This window comes from Lampris incognitus, chromosome 21, assembly GCF_029633865.1.
Source record: "Lampris incognitus isolate fLamInc1 chromosome 21, fLamInc1.hap2, whole genome shotgun sequence".
In the NCBI taxonomy this organism is placed as follows: domain Eukaryota; kingdom Metazoa; phylum Chordata; class Actinopteri; order Lampriformes; family Lampridae; genus Lampris; species Lampris incognitus.
The window spans coordinates 605,284-629,322 of NC_079231.1; the positions used below are offsets into that span (position 1 = coordinate 605,284).

The 24,039-nt window shown below is 40.7% G+C and overlaps 1 protein-coding gene across 1 annotated transcript in view; it reads right to left on the minus strand.

Annotated features, from left to right (window-relative positions):
* kalrnb (kalirin RhoGEF kinase b) overlaps positions 1-24,039 on the minus strand; it is a gene marked incomplete at its 5' end in the record, with an annotated part of 412,121 nt that overhangs the window by 44,740 nt on the left and 343,342 nt on the right. The window contains 2 exons of the mRNA XM_056301536.1: positions 18,068-18,181; positions 21,891-22,022. Of these exons, the coding sequence (XP_056157511.1) occupies positions 18,068-18,181; positions 21,891-22,022 (246 nt within the window). The remainder of the gene's footprint in view (positions 1-18,067; positions 18,182-21,890; positions 22,023-24,039) is intronic.

The window sequence follows — 24,039 nt, forward strand, 5'->3', positions numbered from 1 at the left end:
GGCCTGGACCATCCTGCTAATCAACAGTTATCCTGGCCTGGACCATCCTGCTAAACAACAGTTACCCTGTTCGGGATTAACATGCTAAACAACAGTTACCCTGGCCTGGACCATCCTGCTAAACAACAGTTATCCTGGTCTGGACCACCCTGCTAAACAACAGTTATCCTGGCTTGGACCACCCTGCTAAACAACAGTTATCCTGGCCTGGACCATCCTGCTAATCAACAGTTATCCTGGCCTGGACCATCCAGCTAAACAACAGTTATCCTGGCCTGGACCATCCTGCTAAACAACAGTTATCCTGGCCTGGACCATCCTGCTAATCAACAGTTATCCTGGCCTGGACCATCCAGCTAAACAACAGTTATCCTGGCCTGGACCATCCTGCTAATCAACAATTATCCTGGCCTGGACCATCCTGCTAAACAACAGTTATCCTGGCCTGGACCATCCTGCTAAACAACAGTTATCCTGGCCTGGACCATCCTGCTAAACAACAGTTATCAAGGTCTGGACCATCCTGCTAAACAACAGTTATCCTGGCCTGGACCATCCTGCTAAACAACAGTTATCAAGGTCTGGACCATCCTGCTAAACAACAGTTATCCTGGTCTGGACCATCCTGCTAAACAACAGTTATCCTGGCCTGGACCATCCTGCTAATCAACAGTTATCCTGGCCTGGACCATCCTGCTCAACAACAGTTACCCTGTTCGGGATTAACCTGCTAAACAACAGTTACCCTGGCCTGGACCATCCTGCTAAACAACAGTTATCCTGGTCTGGACCACCCTGCTAAACAACAGTTATCCTGGACTGGACCACCCTGCTAAACAACAGTTATCCTGGCCTGGACCATCCTGCTAATCAACAGTTATCCTGGCCTGGACCATCCTGCTAAACAACAGTTATCCTGGCCTGGACCATCCTGCTAAACAACAGTTATCCTGGCCTGGACCATCCTGCTAAACAACAGTTATCAAGGTCTGGACCATCCTGCTAAACAACAGTTATCCTGGCCTGGACCATCCTGCTAAACAACAGTTATCAAGGTCTGGACCATCCTGCTAAACAACAGTTATCCTGGTCTGGACCATCCTGCTAAACAACAGTTATCCTGGCCTGGACCATCCTGCTAATCAACAGTTATCCTGGCCTGGACCATCCTGCTCAACAACAGTTACCCTGTTCGGGATTAACCTGCTAAACAACAGTTACCCTGGCCTGGACCATCCTGCTAAACAACAGTTATCCTGGTCTGGACCACCCTGCTAAACAACAGTTATCCTGGCCTGGACCACCCTGCTAAACAACAGTTATCCTGGCCTGGACCATCCTGCTAATCAACAGTTATCCTGGCCTGGACCATCCTGCTAAACAACAGTTATCCTGGCCTGGACCATCCTGCTAAACAACAGTTATCCTGGCCTGGACCATCCTGCTAATCAACAGTAATCCTGGCCTGGACCATCCTGCTAAACAACAGTTATCCTGGCCTGGACCATCCTGCTAAACAACAGTTATCCTGGCCTGGACCATCCTGCTAATCAACAGTTATCCTGGCCTGGACCATCCTGTTAAACAACAGTTATCCTGGCCTGGACCATCCTGCTAAACAACAGTTATCCTGGCCTGGACCATCCTGCTAAACAACAGTTATCAAGGTCTGGACCATCCTGCTAAACAACAGTTATCCTGGTCTGGACCAACCTGCTAAACAACAGTTATCCTGGTCTGGACCACCCTGCTAAACAACAGTTATCCTGGCCTGGACCATCCTGCTAATCAACAGTTATCCTGGCCTGGACCATCCTGCTAAACAACAGTTATCCTGGCCTGGACCATCCTGCTAAAAAACAGTTATCCTGGTCTGGACCATCCTGCTAAACAACAGTTATCCTGGCCTGGACCACCCTGCTAAACAACAGTTATCCTGGCCTGGACCATCCTGCTAAACAACAGTTATCCTGGTCTGGACCATCCTGCTAAACAACAGTTATCCTGGTCTGGACCAACCTGCTAAACAACAGTTATCCTGGTCTGGACCACCCTGCTAAACAACAGTTATCCTGGTCTGGACCACCCTGCTAAACAACAGTTATCCTGGCCTGGACCATCCTGCTAAACAACAGTTATCCTGGCCTGGACCATCCTGCTAAAAAACAGTTATCCTGGTCTGGACCATCCTGCTAAACAACAGTTATCCTGGCCTGGACCACCCTGCTAAACAACAGTTATCCTGGCCTGGACCACCCTGCTAAACAACAGTTATCCTGGCCTGGACCATCCTGCTAAAAAACAGTTACCCTGGCCTGGACCATCCTGCTAAACAACAGTTATCCTGGCCTGGACCACCCTGCTAAACAACAGTTATCCTGGCCTGGACCATCCTGCTAAACAACAGTTATCCTGGCCTGGACCATCCTGCTAATCAACAGTTATCCTGGCCTGGACCATCCTGCTAAACAACAGTTATCCTGGCCTGGACCATCCTGCTAAACAACAGTTATCCTGGCCTGGACCATCCTGCTAATCAACAGTAATCCTGGCCTGGACCATCCTGCTAAACAACAGTTATCCTGGCCTGGACCATCCTGCTAATCAACAGTTATCCTGGCCTGGACCATCCTGCTAAACAACAGTTATCCTGGCCTGGACCATCCTGCTAAACAACAGTTCACCATGACATTCTACACACTCCTCAATTCTTTTTTCCTGCTCACATAGATAGCCATTTTTGTCTCCCCTGCAATGAAGTTTCAAGAGTTGACATTTATATTTTAGGAAGAGCGAGGAAGAGAGAGAGGATGAGAAGGAAGAGAGAGGAAGAGAGAAAGAGGAAGAGAGGATGAGAGAGGAAGAGAGAGAGGATGAGAGGAGAGAGAGGGGGAGAGAGGAAGAGAGAGAGAGGATGAGAGAGCGGAAGAGAGGGAGAGGAAAAGTGAGAGATGAGGAGAGAGAGGAAGCAAGCGAGAGGATGAGAGGGAGGGGAAGAGAGAGAGATGATGAGAGAGACAGGAAGAGAGAATAGCCCCCTCCCACACCCACTGCCCCAGCCAAGACCGAGCTGGGAGAGATAAAGGAGATGCTCCACACCCTGTGCTCCAGACTGCTGTGTGGGTAAAATACACAGGCGTGCACGCGCGCACACACACACACACACACACACACACACACACACACACACACACACACACACACACACACACACACACACACACACACACACACACACACACAATAGACTGCCCATCCAAGCCACATAATTCCCACACTATTCTGTACACTACAGACTAGGGCAGGGCAATTTATCAAGATTATGTGGGTATCATGATGAGGGTCTGGATGTCATCTGGGATTCTGGATGGCTGCAATACACCAGGGTCATGTAACTTTCTGAGCTTAAGCTGCCTGACTGTTCTCGCTGCTATGTTGTTTGCCTTTAACCCTTTAAGACCTGAGGTCTCTTTTTAGCAACATCTAGGGTGACCCCCTACGTCTCATCAGGTCTTGATGGGGTAACCACTTACACAGGGGAATCCTAAGGGTTGATTTGGCTCTGGGTGTGTATAATAATGCCCGCAATATCGATATTGAGGTATTTGGTAAGAGTTATCGTCACATTTTATATATGTCTTCCACTGTAACTTAATAATTCTCTGTCTCACAAAAGAGACTCATTGTATGTTTTCATTTCATGCATTCTTTTTCTGTCTTGCTGGACCATCCAGCGTCTCTTCTCATCTTCCTCTGGGATGAAGAGTAGAGACCCTGACTTCTTAAAAAACATCGATAATGTCGACATAGTCATATTAACTGAACTCTCTGGCCTGTACACGCTTAACGGCAGGATCAGAGGGGACTTTTTGGGAAGGTTCACATGTTGCTCAGGTCTTGGAGCTAGTGTAGTTGACTATGCAATAACTGACATGGACACCACCTCCTTCAACGCATTCGCTGTCAGACAACAAACTCCTGTTTCTGACCATAACCAAATTATGATTTTCCTCAAAACTATTAACCTGACTCAAATGCCTATAGAGGAGCCCAGCAAGCTGTTCAAAATCAATAAGACCCACAGATGCAGAAAAAATTACCAATATCCTGAATTCATCCAAATTACTTAATATGATTACTAACTTCATTAACAAACCGTTTGAAACTAATAAGGACAGTACCAACCAAGCTGTCTCAATGAAATCAATTACATCTTTCAGACGGCAGCAAACATGGTCCTACCAAGGACCAACAACAACAAAAAGAACCTAAAAATGAAAAATGGATTTACAACGATTGTAAAAATATAAGAAAAGAACTGCGTAAATTGTCAAACCTGAAACACTACCAACCTCGAGATATGGATATAAGAAAGAAATATAGCGAAATATTAAAACTATATAAACACACATTAAGAATGAAAAAATAAAGCCATGTAGGTAAAACCCTACAGGAAATAGAAAATTCCCTGAATCAAAACCAATTCTGGGAAATGTGGAATAATTTGAGCTCTACAAATCCACAAGACCTTCTCATCCAAAATGGAGAAATTTGGAAAAATCATTTTGAACATATCTATTCAGAAATCCAACAAGAACACTCAAATTCCAATTCCAATTCGATCAAACAGAAATCACAGTTGCTTGAATGCACTATAAAAGACAACAGAAACCCACTGGATTTTCCAATAACATAAGAACTGGCACAGAAGCTCAAATCCTTAAAACCCAATAAAGCTTGTGGCCTTGACAGCACCAGAAGCGAGATGCTTAAAAACAGCACACCTGAGCTGCAAAGGGCAGTACTCAAATTATTCAACATCGTTCTAAGTTCGGGATATTTTCCTGACACCTGGAGCAAAGGGCTTATAACTCCTATTCATAAAAAAATGAGACAAATTGGATCCTAATAATTTCAGAGGCATTTGTGTGAGCAGTAGTCTGGGGAAGGTGTTTGATAGCATCCAAAGGAATTGAATCGAGTACAACTGGACTTGGTATATATCCGTGAAGACGTTTCGCCTCTAATCCAAGAGGCTTCATCAGTTCGTGCCTTTCTGACTAGACCAAGCTAGAATGACTGGCTGGTGATGAAACTCAGATATTTATCCTCTTTGGAGTCGTTATCAGAGCTATAGATGTCCATGGCTCTTTGTGTTCCGACGTTTAGCAACGCCCGTCGCTAACAGAGGTATTGATATGCATGGCTCTTTTGTGTTCCGATGTTTAGCAGCGACGGTGGTTGGGGGTGTTAGTTTCGACTTCATTATTCAGCGGCCATGAGAGTCGTTGGAGCCGTAGTTTCGACTTCATTATTCAGTGGTCATGAGAGTCGTTGGAGCCGTTAGTGACCGACTGTTGTTCTTGGAGGCTAGGCTTCTTGAGTCTCCTGGGTAGAGATGAAAGGACGGCATTGTAAGTGGGAGATAGGTGGTGTCGCAGACCTCCTCCTCTGTTGAGGGATGGTTTTTCCAGTTTCACATAGATGGCTTCCTTCACCCCTCTTTCAAACCATCTATCTTCCCTGTCCAAAATGTGTACGTTGCTGTCCTGGAAGGAGTGTGTCTTCTCCTTTAGGTATAGATAGACTGCTGAGTCTTGTCCTGAGGAGTTTGGCCTTCTGTGTTGGGCCATCCGTTTGTGTAGTGGTTGTTTGGTTTCTCCTATGTATATGTCAGTGCAATCCTCATTGCATTGTACAGCATACACCAGACTGCTTTTCCGGGTGTGTGGTACACGGTCTTTGGGATGAACCAGTCTTTGTCAGAGTGTGTTGCTGGGTTTGAAGTATACCGAGATGCGGTGTTTGTTAAAAATTCTCCTGAGTTTCTCGGAGACCCCAGAAACATACAGGATGACTATGTTATTCCTTCTGTTCCTTTTCTCCTCATCGCTCACCTGGTTGGTCTTTTTGGAACATGTTGCAGTTTTCACAAAGGTCCAACTGGGGTAGCCGCAGGTTTTTAAAGCTCCCCTCAGGTGTTTGTCTTCTTCTCGTTGGGCCTGAGTGCTGCTGGGCACATAGTCAGCTCTGTGTTGCAGAGTTCTGATGATGCTCAGTTTGTGTTCCAGAGGGTGGTGTGAGTCGAAAAGTAGATATTGGTCTGTGTGTGTAGGTTTCCTGCAAACCCCAATGTGGAGGCTCCTGTCTTCCCCAATGTGGACGTCACAGTCCAAGAAGGGCAAACTGTTGTTCTTTACATCTTCCCTTGTGAACTTAGTGTTCTTGTCCACTGAGTTGATGTGTTTGGTAAACGCTTGCACCTCTTGTGTTGGGAAGATAGAAGGTTTGAAAGAGGGGTGAAGGAAGCCACCTATGCGAAACTGGAAAAACCATCCCTCAACAGAGGACGAGGTCTGCAACACCACCTATCTCCCACTTACAAAGCTGTCCTTTCATCTCTACCCTGGAGACTCAAGAAGCTTAGCCTCCAAGAACAACAGTCGGTCACTAACGGCTTCAACGACTCATGATCACTGAATGGAGCACTAACGAAGTCGAAACTAACACCCCCAATGACCGTCGCTACTTAACATTGGATCACAAAGAGCCATGCACATCAATAGCCATGATAACGACGGGCATTGCTAAACATCGGAACACAAAGAGCCATGGACATCGTTAGCTCTGATAACGACTCCAAAGAGGATAAATATCTGAGTTTCATCCCCAGCCAGTCAGACTAGCTTGGTCTAGTCAGAAAGGCACGAACTTACAAAGCTTCTTGGATGAGAGGCGAAACGTCTTCACAGATATATACCAAGTCCAGTTGCATTCGATTCAATTCCTTTGGATAACCATGACCTGGATGAATGATAACATTCACAGACATGTTTGACAGCATTTTGAACAATCGAATTCTAATCCTCCTTACAAAACACAATGTCCTGAGCAAAGGTCAAACTGGCTTCCTCCCAAATCACTGGACTACGGACCATATTTACACCCTACACACCCTCAAAAAGGAAAATATGAATGAAACAAAAATTGGAAAAATATTTGCTTGTTTTATTGACTTCAAAAAAGCTTTCGACTCTATTTGGCATGAAGGACTATACTATAAACTTTTACAAAGTGATGTAGGGAGTAGAGTGTATGACAAAATAAAGTCAATGTATTCGGACAACAAATGTGCAGTTAAGCTTGGAGACAAACACACTGAGTTCTTCACTCAGAAAAGGGGGGTGAGACAGGGCTGTGGACTTAGCCCAACACTGTTCAATATATATATTAATGAACTGGCAGTGCAGCTGGAACAGTCTGCAGCCCCAGGTCTCCCCCTGTATGACATGGAAGTAAAATGTTTGCTTTATGCAGATGATCTAGTTTTGTTGTCACCAACCGCAGGTGGGCTGCAACAACTACTAGACCTGCTTGAGGACTATTGCCAGCACTGGGCCCTGGCAATAAATCCAAAAAAGGCAAAAGTAACGATCTTCCAGAAGAAGCCCAGATGTCAGGAAAATAGATACCAGTTGACTCTAGGTAGCATCACCTTAGAGCATATGATGCAGTATACTTACCTTGGTCTAATTATTACAGCATCAGGGAGTTTCAGTAGGGCAGTGAATAAGCTAAAACAAAAAGCTGGCTGAGCTCTATATGCAATTAAAAATAAATTCTTTAACATTGATATACCAATCTCCATCTGGTGCAAACTGTTTGATAGTGTAATTCTACCCATTGCGCTATATGGAAGTGAGGTATGGGGTCCACTCAGTCTTTCCAGCTACACTAGATGGGACAAGCATGCAGCAGAAACCCTACATGCTGAATTCTGTAGAATGATTCTGAAAATACAAAGGAAAACACCAAACGACGCACGTAGGGCAGAATTAGGCTGGTTTCCATTATTGATAAATGTACAAAAAAGATCTCTGCATTTCTGGATGCACTTAAATACAAGCCCAACAAATACATTGCACTTTACCCCGAAAAGAGTCCCCTGAACCAGCTGGTTCTGAGACTCACTAACCCTTTAACAAATACTTAAGACCAACCAACCTCAGGCCACCACTGCATTCCAAACAAAGATTACAATAAATCAGGCTACAAAACAAACAAACATGAGGATAAATCAGCTATAAAACAAACCAACATGAGGATAAATCAGCTATAAAACAAAAAAACATGAGGAGAAATCAGCTATAAAACAAACAAACATGAGGATAAATCAGCTATAAAACAAACCAACATGAGGATAAATCAGACTATAAAACAAACAAACATGAGGATAAATCAGCTATAAAACAAACCAACATGAGGATAAATCAGACTATAAAACAAACAAACATGAGGATAAATCAGACTATAAAACAAACCAACATGAGGATAAATCAGCTACAAAACAAACCAACATGAGGATAAATCATCTATAAAACAAACCAACATGAGGATAAATCAGCTATAAAACAAACAAACATGAGGATAAATCAGCTATAAAACAAATAAACATGAGGATAAATCAGCTATAAAACAAACAAACATGAGGATAAATCAGCTATAAAAAAAACCAACATGAGGATAAATCAGACTATAAACAAACAAACATGAGGATAAATCAGCTATAAAACAAACAAACATGAGGATAAATCAGACTATAAAACAAACCAACATGAGGATAAATCAGCTACAAAACAAACCAACATGAGGATAAATCATCTATAAAACAAACCAACATGAGGATAAATCAGCTATAAAACAAACCAACATGAGGATAAATCAGACTATAAAACAAACCAACATGAGGATAAATCAGCTACAAAACAAACAAACATGTGGATAAATCAGCTATAATACACAAACATGAGGATAAATCAGCTATAAAACAAACAAACATGAGGATAAATCAGCTATAAAACAAACCAACATGAGGATAAATCAGCTATAAAACAAATAAACATGAGGATAAATCAGCTATAAAACAAACAAACATGAGGATATATCAGCTATAAAACAAACCAACATGAGGCTAAATCAGACTATAAACAAACAAACATGAGGATAAATCAGCTATAATACACAAAAATGAGGATAAATCAGCTACAAAACAAACAAACATGAGGATAAATCAGCTATAATACACAAACATGAGGATAAATCAGCTACAAAACAAACAAACATGAGGATAAATCAGCTATAATACACAAACATGAGGATAAATCAACTGTAAAACAAACCAACATGAGGATAAATCAGCTATAATACACCAACATGAGGATAAATCAGCTATAAAATAAACCAACATGAGGATAAATCAGACTATAAAACAAACCAACATGAGGATAAATCAGACTATAAAACAAACCAACATGAGGATAAATCAGCTATAAAACAAACCCAAATGAGGATAAATCAGACTATAAAACAAACCAACATGAGGATAAATCAGCTATAAAACAAACCAACATGAGGATAAATCAGCTATAAAACAAACAAACATGAGGATAAATCAGCTATAAAACAAACAAACATGAGGATAAATCAGCTACAAAACAAACACACGAGGATAAATCAGCTATAAAACAAACAAACATGAGGATAAATGAGCTATGATACACAAACATGAGGATAAATCAGACTATAAACAAACCAACATGAGGATAAATCAGACTATAAAACAAACCAACACGAGGATAAATCAGGTATAAAACAAACCAACAAAAGGATAAATCAGCTATAAAACAAACCAACATGGGGATAAATCAGCTATGATACACAAACATGAGGATAAATCAGACTATAAACAAACCAACATGAGGATAAATCAGACTATAAAACAAACCAACATGAGGATAAATCAGCTATAAAATAAACCAACATGATGATACATCAGCTATAAAACAAACCAACATGAGGATAAATCAGACTATAAAACAAACCAACATGAGGATAAATCAGACTATAAAACAAACCAACATGAGGATAAATCAGACTATAAAACAAACCAACATGAGGATAAATCAGATATAAAACAAACCAACATGAGGATAATTCAGACTATAAAACAAACCAACATGAGGATAAATCAGCTATAAAACAAACCAACATGAGGATAAATCAGACTATAAAACAAACAAACATGAGGATAAATTAGCTATAAAACAAACAAACATGAGGATAAATCAGACTATAAAACAAACAAACATGAGGATAAATCAGACTATAAAACAAACCAACATGAGGATAAATCAGCTATAAAACAAACCAATATGAGGATAAATCATCTATAAAACAAACCAACATGAGGATAAATCATCCATAAAACAAACCAACATGAGGATAAATCAGCTATAAAACAAACAAACATGAGGATAAATCAGCTATAAAACAAACCAACATGAGGATAAATCAGCTATAAAACAAACCAACATGAGGATAAATCATCTATAAAACAAACCAACATGAGGATAAATCAGCTATAAAACAAACCAACATGAGGATAAATCAGACTATAAAACAAACCAACATGAGGATAAATCAGCTACAAAACAAACAAACATGTGGATAAATCAGCTATAATACACAAACATGAGGATAAATCAGCTATAAAACAAACAAACATGAGGATAAATCAGCTATAAAACAAACCAACATGAGGATAAATCAGCTATAAAACAAATAAACATGAGGATAAATCAGCTATAAAACAAACAAACATGAGGATATATCAGCTATAAAACAAACCAACATGAGGCTAAATCAGACTATAAACAAACAAACATGAGGATAAATCAGCTATAATACACAAAAATGAGGATAAATCAGCTACAAAACAAACAAACATGAGGATAAATCAGCTATAATACACAAACATGAGGATAAATCAGCTACAAAACAAACAAACATGAGGATAAATCAGCTATAATACACAAACATGAGGATAAATCAACTGTAAAACAAACCAACATGAGGATAAATCAGCTATAATACACCAACATGAGGATAAATCAGCTATAAAATAAACCAACATGAGGATAAATCAGACTATAAAACAAACAAACATGAGGATAAATCAGACTATAAAACAAACCAACATGAGGATAAATCAGCTATAAAACAAACCCACATGAGGATAAATCAGACTATAAAACAAACCAACATGAGGATAAATCAGCTATAAAACAAACCAACATGAGGATAAATCAGCTATAAAACAAACAAACATGAGGATAAATCAGCTATAAAACAAACAAACATGAGGATAAATCAGCTACAAAACAAACACACGAGGATAAATCAGCTATAAAACAAACAAACATGAGGATAAATGAGCTATGATACACAAACATGAGGATAAATCAGACTATAAACAAACCAACATGAGGATAAATCAGACTATAAAACAAACCAACACGAGGATAAATCAGGTATAAAACAAACCAACAAAAGGATAAATCAGCTATAAAACAAACCAACAAAAGGATAAATCAGCTATGATACACAAACATGAGGATAAATCAGACTATAAACAAACCAACATGAGGATAAATCAGACTATAAAACAAACCAACATGAGGATAAATCAGCTATAAAATAAACCAACATGAGGATACATCAGCTATAAAACAAACCAACATGAGGATAAATCAGACTATAAAACAAACCAACATGAGGATAAATCAGACTATAAAACAAACCAACATGAGGATAAATCAGACTATAAAACAAACCAACATGAGGATAAATCAGACTATAAAACAAACCAACATGAGGATAAATCAGATATAAAACAAACCAACATGAGGATAATTCAGACTATAAAACAAACCAACATGAGGATAAATCAGCTATAAAACAAACCAACATGAGGATAAATCAGACTATAAAACAAACAAACATGAGGATAAATTAGCTATAAAACAAACAAACATGAGGATAAATCAGACTATAAAACAAAAAAACATGAGGATAAATCAGACTATAAAACAAACCAACATGAGGATAAATCAGCTATAAAACAAACCAATATGAGGATAAATCAGCTATAAAACAAACCAACATGAGGATAAATCAGCTATAAAACAAACCAACATGAGGATAAATCAGCTATAAAACAAACCAACATGAGGATAAATCAGCTATAAAACAAACCAACATGAGGATAAATCAGCTATAAAACAAACCAACATGAGGATAAATCATCTATAAAACAAACCAACATGAGGATAAATCAGCTATAAAACAAACCAACATGAGGATAATTCAGACTATAAAACAAACCAACATGAGGATAAATCAGACTATAAAACAAACCAACATGAGGATAAATCAGCTATAAAACAAACCAACATGAGGATAAATCAGACTATAAAACAAACCAACATGAGGATAAATCAGCTATAAAACAAACCAACATGAGGATAAATCAGACTATAAAACAAACCAACATGAGGATAAATCAGACTATAAAACAAACCAACATGAGGATAAAACAGACTATAAAACAAACAAACATGAGGATAAATCAGACTATAAAACAAACCAACATGAGGATAAATCAGCTATAAAACAAACCAACATGAGGATAAATCAGCTATAAAACAAACAAACATGAGGATAAATCAGCTATAAAACAAACAAACATGAGGATAAATCAGCTATAAAACAAACCAACATGAGGATAAATCAGACTATAAAACAAACAAACATGAGGATAAATCAGACTATAAAACAAACCAACATGAGGATAAATCAGCTATAAAACAAACCAATATGAGGATAAATCATCTATAAAACAAACCAACATGAGGATAAATCATCCATAAAACAAACCAACATGAGGATAAATCAGCTATAAAACAAACAAACATGAGGATAAATCAGCTATAAAACAAACCAACATGAGGATAAATCAGCTATAAAACAAACCAACATGAGGATAAATCATCTATAAAACAAACCAACATGAGGATAAATCAGCTATAAAACAAACCAACATGAGGATAAATCAGACTATAAAACAAACCAACATGAGGATAAATCAGCTACAAAACAAACAAACATGTGGATAAATCAGCTATAATACACAAACATGAGGATAAATCAGCTATAAAACAAACAAACATGAGGATAAATCAGCTATAAAACAAACCAACATGAGGATAAATCAGCTATAAAACAAATAAACATGAGGATAAATCAGCTATAAAACAAACAAACATGAGGATATATCAGCTATAAAACAAACCAACATGAGGCTAAATCAGACTATAAACAAACAAACATGAGGATAAATCAGCTATAATACACAAAAATGAGGATAAATCAGCTACAAAACAAACAAACATGAGGATAAATCAGCTATAATACACAAACATGAGGATAAATCAGCTACAAAACAAACAAACATGAGGATAAATCAGCTATAATACACAAACATGAGGATAAATCAACTGTAAAACAAACCAACATGAGGATAAATCAGCTATAATACACCAACATGAGGATAAATCAGCTATAAAATAAACCAACATGAGGATAAATCAGACTATAAAACAAACAAACATGAGGATAAATCAGACTATAAAACAAACCAACATGAGGATAAATCAGCTATAAAACAAACCCACATGAGGATAAATCAGACTATAAAACAAACCAACATGAGGATAAATCAGCTATAAAACAAACCAACATGAGGATAAATCAGCTATAAAACAAACAAACATGAGGATAAATCAGCTATAAAACAAACAAACATGAGGATAAATCAGCTACAAAACAAACACACGAGGATAAATCAGCTATAAAACAAACAAACATGAGGATAAATGAGCTATGATACACAAACATGAGGATAAATCAGACTATAAACAAACCAACATGAGGATAAATCAGACTATAAAACAAACCAACACGAGGATAAATCAGGTATAAAACAAACCAACAAAAGGATAAATCAGCTATAAAACAAACCAACATGGGGATAAATCAGCTATGATACACAAACATGAGGATAAATCAGACTATAAACAAACCAACATGAGGATAAATCAGACTATAAAACAAACCAACATGAGGATAAATCAGCTATAAAATAAACCAACATGAGGATACATCAGCTATAAAACAAACCAACATGAGGATAAATCAGACTATAAAACAAACCAACATGAGGATAAATCAGACTATAAAACAAACCAACATGAGGATAAATCAGACTATAAAACAAACCAACATGAGGATAAATCAGACTATAAAACAAACCAACATGAGGATAAATCAGATATAAAACAAACCAACATGAGGATAATTCAGACTATAAAACAAACCAACATGAGGATAAATCAGCTATAAAACAAACCAACATGAGGATAAATCAGACTATAAAACAAACAAACATGAGGATAAATTAGCTATAAAACAAACAAACATGAGGATAAATCAGACTATAAAACAAACAAACATGAGGATAAATCAGACTATAAAACAAACCAACATGAGGATAAATCAGCTATAAAACAAACCAATATGAGGATAAATCAGCTATAAAACAAACCAACATGAGGATAAATCAGCTATAAAACAAACCAACATGAGGATAAATCAGCTATAAAACAAACCAACATGAGGATAAATCAGCTATAAAACAAACCAACATGAGGATAAATCAGCTATAAAACAAACCAACATGAGGATAAATCATCTATAAAACAAACCAACATGAGGATAAATCAGCTATAAAACAAACCAACATGAGGATAATTCAGACTATAAAACAAACCAACATGAGGATAAATCAGACTATAAAACAAACCAACATGAGGATAAATCAGCTATAAAACAAACCAACATGAGGATAAATCAGACTATAAAACAAACCAACATGAGGATAAAACAGACTATAAAACAAACAAACATGAGGATAAATCAGACTATAAAACAAACCAACATGAGGATAAATCAGCTATAAAACAAACCAACATGAGGATAAATCAGCTATAAAACAAACCAACATGAGGATAAATCAGACTATAAAACAAACCAACATGAGGATAAAACAGACTATAAAACAAACAAACATGAGGATAAATCAGACTATAAAACAAACCAACATGAGGATAAATCAGCTATAAAACAAACCAACATGAGGATAAATCAGCTATAAAACAAACAAACATGAGGATAAATCAGCTATAAAACAAACAAACATGAGGATAAATCAGCTATAAAACAAACCAACATGAGGATAAATCAGACTATAAAACAAACCAACATGAGGATAAATCAGCTATAAAACAAACCAACATGAGGATAAATCAGCTATAAAACAAACCAACATGAGGATAAATCAGCTATAAAACAAACAAACATGAGGATAAATCAGCTATAAAACAAACCAACATGAGGATAAATCAGCTATAAAACAAACAAACATGAGGATAAATCAGCTATAAAACAAACAAACATGAGGATAAATCAGCTATAAAACAAACCAACATGAGGATAAATCAGCTATAAAACAAACCAACATGAGGATAAATCAGCTATAAAACAAACCAACATGAGGATAAATCAGCTATAAAACAAACCAACATGAGGATAAATCAGCTATAAAACAAACCAACATGAGGATAAATCAGTCTATAAAACAAACCAACATGAGGATAAATCAGCTATAAAACAAACCAACATGAGGATAAATCAGTCTATAAAACAAACCAACATGAGGATAAATCAGCTATAAAACAAACCAACATGAGGATAAATCAGCTATAAAACAAAGCAAGAACAATTATCTGAAACATTGGAACGCCCAAATCAAAACTCAAAACAAACTAGAAGTCTATCGGGCCCTAAAAACAAACTATGATCTGGAAGAACATCTCTTAACTGTCAGAGACAGGAAGCAGCGACAGACCCTCACCAAACACAGGCTCAGTGACCACAGTCTAGCCATTGAAAAGGGGAGACACAAAAAGACGTGGTTGCCAAAAGAGCATCGAACATGTGGTCAGTGCAGTACAGATGAGGTGGAGACAGAGGGGCACTTCCTCCTTAAATGTGACACGTGGGAAAACAGTGCCGGGCTTTTGTCCAGGAGCTGGAACATGTGATTCCAGAGTAGCAGGACATGGAGGATGCAGGTAAGCTGCGGGTGGTCCTGGGAGGGGGGCAGCGGCGAGCATTGCAGCAAGATTTATATTGTCCTGCCACAACCTGAGAGACAGTAGGGGACGGCACCTATTGCTACTGTTGTTGTTTGATATCATAATCATTGTTGTTGTTGCTGTTATTATTATAATCATTGTTGTGTTGTGTTGTTGTTGTTTTACATCCTTTGGCAATATGTACAAAATCTATGTTATGCCAATAAAGCACATATTGAATTGAATTGAACTGAACATAATTGAGAGAGAGCAAGAGAGAGACAGACAGCGAGAGAGAGGGGGCGAGAGAGAGAGAGTGAGGGAGAGAGAGGGGGCGAGAGAGAGACAGACAGCGAGAGAGAGGGGGCGAGAGAGAGAGAGTGAGGGAGAGAGAGCAAGAGCGAGAGAGAGACAGAGAGAGACAGAGTGCGAGAGAGAGAGAGATTTTTCCGGTTGAGTACGCTGAGAGATGCAGGGGAAATGCATTCTGAGTTCATCTAATGAAATCCATGGGTGCAAATAGCGTGATGAATGTCGTGGGATGAACAGACTGAGGAAGTCCAAATGTGATTAGCAGATATCAGAGAGGATTTTTGTACAAAGCCAGAAGCTCAACTTGGAGGTCCCTGTGAATGGAAATGGAACTGATAAGCCCACTGCTGTATTTTGATTTGTGGCACAATATGTGTCAGAATGCCATAGCCTAAGGGTCAGTGAGTGACCAAAACACTGTCAATTACTGTCAGTTGCTGTTCAAGTGCTGCTCTATGTTTCTGCCAGTTTAATGTATTCCTTTTTCCTTTTTTTGTTTGTTTTTGTGTTTAGTTCTCTGTTGACCTGTTTTGCTTTGGCAACATTGTAATTAATGCAGTCATGCCAATAAAGCATCACCGAATTGAACTGAATTGAGAGAGAGAGAGAGAGAGAGAGAGAGAGAGAGAGAGAGAGACTTTTGAGACAGAGAGAGTGAGAGAGAGCAAGAGAGAGAGAGAGAGTGAGAGAGAGAGAGAGACAGCGAGACTTTTTAGAGAGACAGAGAGCGCTAGAGAGCGAGAGCGAGAGACTTCCTCCTTAAATGTGAAACATTTGAGAGGTGCACTTCCTCCTTAAATGTGACAAATCTGAAAATCAGCAACGGGCTTTTGTCAAGGAGCTGGAACATGTAATTCCAGAGTACCAGGAAATGGACAATGCAGGGGTGGTCCTGGCAGGGGGGCCAACGGCGAGCATTGCAGTAAGATTTATATTTTCCTGCCACAACCTGAGAGACAGTGGGGGACGGCACCTATTGCTACTGTTGTTGTTGGATATCATAATTGTTGTTGTTGCTGTTATTTTAATCATTGTTGTGTTGTGTTGTGTTGTTGTTTTACATGCTTTGGCAATATGTACACAAACGTATGTCATGCCAATAAAGCACCTATTGAATTGAATTGAATTGAATTGAATTGAATTGAGAGAGAAAGAGAGAGAGAGGGAATTAAGCAAGACAACATTAAACAACCACAGAACGTTCACCAATGCACAGTCCACGCAGGGCAGAACTAGACAGATACACTATATGCTGCTGGACAGTTCAGTAGGTAAGAATGCTGGCTTCCCTGCTTCCCTGTAGAGATCAGGGGTTCAAACCCCGGCCGGGACAAGTCTCCAGTCCATGGTTTAGACTCCTAATGCTGTGCAAGCCAACTACCTCTTAGATGTATGGTGCTTTGGATAATAATAAAAAAGCCCATTGAATTTTGGGATGCATGTCAAGCACAGTTCAGCTTGTGTAGAGTGAAGACCTGACCTTCATCTGCTCATTCAGCTGAAATGAGACGAACTGATAACTTCACCATTAATTCACTACAGGAAGATTTAAGAAATTTTCACACTGTTAAGAGCTGTGGGCACCAAACTGTTCCAAACCAAAGGTGGATTTGAGTAGTTTAGTTCCTGTAGAGACAAGATTCACTTTAAACAGAGAGCGGTACCTCAGGGTTGTTGGGGTCTTTGATGATGTCCATTGGCGGGGGCAGAGGAGTGTGAGGCTCCTCTTCTGGCTCCTCCTCTCCTCCACTCTGCACACACTCCTCCCTCCTCCCCTTCTGAATAAAAGACAGAAAACAAGAAAGAACAGGAAGATTGGTTAGTGAGTGGCTAACAGGCAGCCAGTAGTTTTTTTTTATGTTTTTACATTTTGTTTCTATTCATAATTCATATCTAAACTCCATAATGTCTCTTCTAGAACCCAGCCACTAGTGCCGGTCACAAGCCTGGATAAGTGGGGAGGGTTGCGTCAGGAAGGGCATCCGGCGTAAAATCTTTGCCAAATCAAATATGAGGATCATAAATCAGATTTCCATACTGGATCAGTCGAGGCCCGGGTTACCAACGATCACCACTGGTACTGTTGGCCAGCAGGGTGCCGGTGGAAACTATGCTACTGTTGGGCGAAGGAGAGGGGGAAGGCATGTCCAGAGGCAGCGGGAGAGGAGAAAGGGTAGGGGTGTAGAGGTGAGAGTCAGAACTTTGAATGTTGGCACTACGACTGGTAAAGGGAGAGTTGGCTGATATGATGGAAAGAAGAAAGGTAGACATACTGTGTGTGCAAGAGACCAGGTGGAAGGGGAGTAAGGCCAGCAGTATCGGAGGTGGGTTCAAACTCTTCTACCATGGTGTGAATGGGAGGAGAAATGGGGTAGGGGTAATTCTGAAGGAAGAGTATGTCAAGAGCGTGCTGGAGGTGAAGAGAGTGTCAGACAGAGTGATGAGTATGAAGCTGGAAATCGAAGGTGTATTGCTGAATGTTATCAGCACATATGCCCCGCAAGTTGGGTGTGAGATGGAAGAGAAAGAAGAATTCTGGGGTGAGCTGGATGACATGGTGGAGAGGGTACCCAAGGAGGAGAGAGTGGTGATTGGAGCGGACTTCAATGGACATGTTGGTGAAGGGAACAGAGGTGATGAGGAGGTGATGGGTAGGTATGGTGTCAAGAAGAGGAATGTGGAAGGACAGAGGGTGGTGGATTTTGCGAAAAGGATGGAAATGGCTGTGGTGAATACATATTTCAAGAAGAGGGAGGAACACAGGGTGACGTACAAGAGTGGAGGAAAGTGCACACAGGTGGACTATATCATATGTAGGAGGCGTGATCTGAAAGGGATTGGAGACTGCAAGGTGGTGACAGGGGAGAACATAGCTAGGCAGCATCGGATGGTGGTCTGTAGGATGACTTTGGAGACCAAGAAGAGGAAGACAGTAAAGGCAGAGCCAAGGTGGAAGTTGAAGAAGGAAGACTGTTGTGTGGAGTTAAGACAGGCGCTGGGTGGTAGTGAAGAGTTGCCGGATGGCTGGGCAACCACTGCAGAAATAGTGAGGAAGACAGCTAGGAAGGTACTTGGTGTGTCATCAGGACAGAGGAAGGAAGACAAGGAGACTTTGTTGGTGGAATGAGGAAGTACAGTAAATTATACAGAGGAAGAGGTTGGCAAAGAAGAAGTGGGATAGTCAGAGAGATGAAGAAAGTAGACAGGAGTACAAGGAGACGCAGCGTAAAGTGAAGAGAGAGGTGGCAAAGGCAAAGGAAAGGGCATATGATGAGTTGTATGAGAGGTTAGACACTAAGGTAGGAGAAAAGGACTTGTAGAAAGAGGGACTGAGCTGGGAAGGATGTGCAGCAAGTTAGGGCAATGAAGCGTAGAGACGGAAATGTGCTGACTAACAAGGAGAGTGTGCTGAGAAGGTGGAAGGAATACTGAGGGGCTGATGAATGAAGAAAATGAGAGACAGAAGGTTGGATGATGTGGGGATGGTGAATCAGGAAGTTCAGTGGATTAGCAAGGAGGAAGTGTGGGCAACTATGAGGAGAATGAAGAGTGGAAAGGCAGTTGGTCCTGATGACATACCTGTGGAGGCATGGAGATGTTTAGGAGAGATGGCAGTGGGGTTTTTAACTAGATTGTTTAACACAATCTTTGAAAGTGAGACGACACCTGAGGAGTGGAGAAGAAGCATACTGGTACCGATTTTCAAGAACAAGGGCGATGTGCAGAACTGTATTAACTACAGAGGTGTAAAGTTGATCAGCGAGCAGCAGTATGGTTTCATGCCACGAAAGAGCACCACAGATGTGATGTTTGCTTTGAGAATGTTGATGGAGAAGTATAGAGAAGGCCAGAAAAATTTACATTGTGTCTTTGAGGATTTAGAGAAAGCATACGACAGGGTGCTGAGAGAGGAGGTGTGGTATTGTAAGAGGAAGTCGGGAGTTGCAGAGAAGTATGTAGGAGTGGTGCAGGGTATGTATGAGGGCAGTGTGACAGTGGTGAGGTGTGTGGTTGGAATGACAGATGGGTTCAAGGTGGAGGTGGGATTACATCAAGGATCGGCTCTGAGCCCTTTCTTGTTTGCAATGATGATGGACAGGTTGACGGACGAGACCAGCCAGGAGTCTCCGTGGACTATGATGTTCGCGGATGACATTGTGATCTGTAGCGAGAGTACAGTGCAGGTTGAGGATAGCCTGGAGAGGTGGAGGTATGCACTGGAGAGAAGAAGAATGAAAGTCAGTAGGAGCAAGACAGAATACCTATGTGTGAATGAGAGGAAGGACAGTGGAATGGTGAGAATGTAAGGAGTGGAGGTGACGAAGGTGTATGAGTTTAAATACTTGGGGTCAACTGTCCAAAGTACCGGGGAGTGCAAAGTACCGGGGAGTGCAGAAGAGAGGTGAAGAAGAGAGTGCAGCCAGGGTGGAGTGGGTGGAGAAGAGTGTCAGGAGTGATGTGTGACAGAAGGGTACCAGCAGGAGTTAAAGGGAAGGTTTACAAGATGGTTGTGAGACCAGCTATGTTATATGGTTTGGAGACAGTGGCACTGATGAGAAGACAGGAGGAGGAGCTGGAGGTGGCAGAGTTGAAGATGATAAGATTTTCACTGGGAGTGATGAAGAAGGACAGGATTAGGAACGAGTATATTAGAGGGGCAGCTCAGGCTGGACGGTTTGGAGACAAAGCAAGAGAGGCAAGATTGAGATGGTTTGGACATGTGTGGAGGAGAGATGCTGGGTATATTGGGAGAAGGATGCTGAATTTGGAGCTGCCAGGGAAGAGAAGTGGAAGGCCAAAGAGGAGGTTTATGGATGTGGTGAGGGAGGACATGCAGGCGGCAGGTGTGACAGAGGAAGATCCAGAGGACAGGAAGAGATGGAAACAGATGATCTGCTGTGGCGATCCCTAACGGGAGCAGCCGAAAGTAGTAGTAGTAGTAGTAGTACTATAATGTCCCTTTTAGACTGCACATTAAGAGTCTTACATTAAGGCCCTGAAAACCATTTTCCTTAGTTTGCTTCTCAATAGAAGAAATTAAGTCCTGAGTAAAAATACTACCCACTATGAAAGGAAAACCACTTCTAGTCATTCCAGAGACTAGTCATTCTAATCATTCCACGTGAGAGACTTGGAAATCTCTCTCACTATTATTTCTCTGTTCAGGTTTGAGGTCGATAGGAGTAATTTTAGTTGTTGACATCATGAAATTTAGGTGATCTCATGAACCAGTTGGAAAATGTCTAGACCCCACTGCAGTAAGACTGGTGGTATGTGGATCACAATCAGCACTGCAGTAAGACTGGTGGTATGTGCTGAATCAGAGCCAGCATCAAAAATGATTTTATTGTCATGTGCATTACATGCACGAGGAATTTAACTTGGTATTATTTATAACTCTGCATTAGTGTTCAGATTAGTGTGTGTGTATGTGTGCGTGCCCACGCATGAATGTGTGTCTATGTGTTGGGGGTGGGGTCTTTTTACCATTTGTGTATTGGCGGTGAGGGGCGTGGCCAGGTCAGGCCTGTTGTCCCGCCTCCTGGTGCGAACTGGTGGTTTCTTCTGTCCGTCAGCCTTCCCTTGGCTAAGCCTCCGCACGGGACTAGTCAGCCAACGCTGTGGAGACAAAGACATTAAGTATACTACTACCGTCAGTACTACTACAGCGAACATTGAACATCACTACTACTTGTCTTGATGCTTCATAACCCAGGTGAGGAAGTCCCAGAAAGACATTAAATATACTACTATCATCAATACTACTACAACTAACACTGAATATCACTACTACTTGTCTTGATGCTTCATAACCCAGGTGAGGAAGTCCCAGAAATACATTTAATATACTACTACCATCACTACTACTACAACTAACACTTTACATCACTACTACTTGTCTTGATGCTTCATAACCCAAGTGAGGAAGTCCCAGAAAGACATTAAATATACTACTACCATCACTACTACTACAACTAACACTGAACATCACTACTACTTGTCTTGATGCTTCATAACCCAAGTGAGGAAGTCCCAGAAAGACATTAAATATACTACTACCATCAGTACTACTACAACCAAAACTGAACATCACAACTACTTGTCTTGCGTGTGCTATTAGCGTGGGCATCCGCCCACTTCCACCGAGTTGACTGATCACTACCAGCTGTTTCCAGCTTCCGCCTTCGTGGGCGACGGCTTCGTGAGATCGACAACTTTTATTTTCTTACTAGTTCTTCTATATATTCTGTCCTAACCTCATTTTGTTTTGATTTAGCTAATTTCTGTGCTCAGTTCACTTATCGTTAGATTATCTAGTTTTCTTTCTTGAACGAATCTTGTGTTTAGTAGGTAGCTTCTTGTTCCCAGTTTGTTACTAGCTTTGAGCTTAGCCTAGCTTAGCAGTTAGCTCTATTACATTCGCAGTCAAAGCAGTCTCGTTAAAACGATGGTTGGTGGTGACTGCTCCGTAGTTACAGACAGGTTGTCTCTACTAGAGAGACGTGTCCGTGAGTTAGAGCAGCTGCTTTCGGCTAGGATTACGTTAGATGTGACGGGCACTCCAGATAGCCTTAGCCCCGGGCCTGACAGCAGGCCTGCTATTGTTAGCACTAGCTCAGGAGCCCCGGGCCTGACAGCAGACCTGCTATTGTTAGCACTAGCTCAGTATCCCCGGGCCTGACAGCAGACCTGCTATTGTTAGCACTAGCTCAGTATCCCCGGGCCTGACAGCAGACCTGCTATTGTTAGCACTAGCTCAGTAGCCCCGGGCCTGACAGCAGACCTGCTATTGTTAGCACTAGCTCAGCTTCGTTGGCAGATGTGACGGAGTTTGTCTCTGTTTACCGGCGTGGGAAGGCTCGAAAGAGCAAGACATCGGTCACGTGGCCTGGTCTGCAGTCACCTCTCTCGACTACAAACCGGTTTTCACCCCTCACCAGCCCTGTTGGTAGTTCTATCAGCCATCGTGCTTCTCCCGCTTCTGTCGACAGAGTAAAGCAACGCACGCTAGTACTAGGAGACTCCATTACCCGCAATGTTAGATTAGCTTCGCCAGCCTTGGTTCACTGTTTACCCGGGGCCAGAGTCTCCGACATAGAGGATAATCTTAGGGTGCTGGCATCACGGAGGGAGAGTCAGGGAACCCAGGCACACAGCACCACTACTTTCAGCAACATTCTTATTCGTGTCGGCACCAATACTGCTAGGATGAAGCAATCAGAGATCACAAAAGCCAGCCTAGTCAGAATGCTTAAGTTTGCCAGAAAGATGTGTCGACATCGATAAATTGTCTCTGGTCCCTTACCTGTGAGGGTCAATGATGAGATACAGTACAGTAGGCTCACCTCAATGAACCGCTGGCTGGCTCATTACTGTAATAAGCAGGGATTCAGTTTCATTGATAACTGACCTTCTTTCTGGGGCCGCCCTTACCTGCTGAAAACGGACGGCATTCACCCTACTGGGGACGGCACCGCTCTTTTGTCTAGCAATATAGATAGCTGTTTACGTTTAGTTTGACACTAGGGACTTAACCTTCAGCAGGTTGCAGGTGATTTAAACCTATCTAGTGCGGATGTGGAGTCAAGTAGTTTCATTAATGTTAGTCAGGGAATTTCTCATAGTGTAGATTATC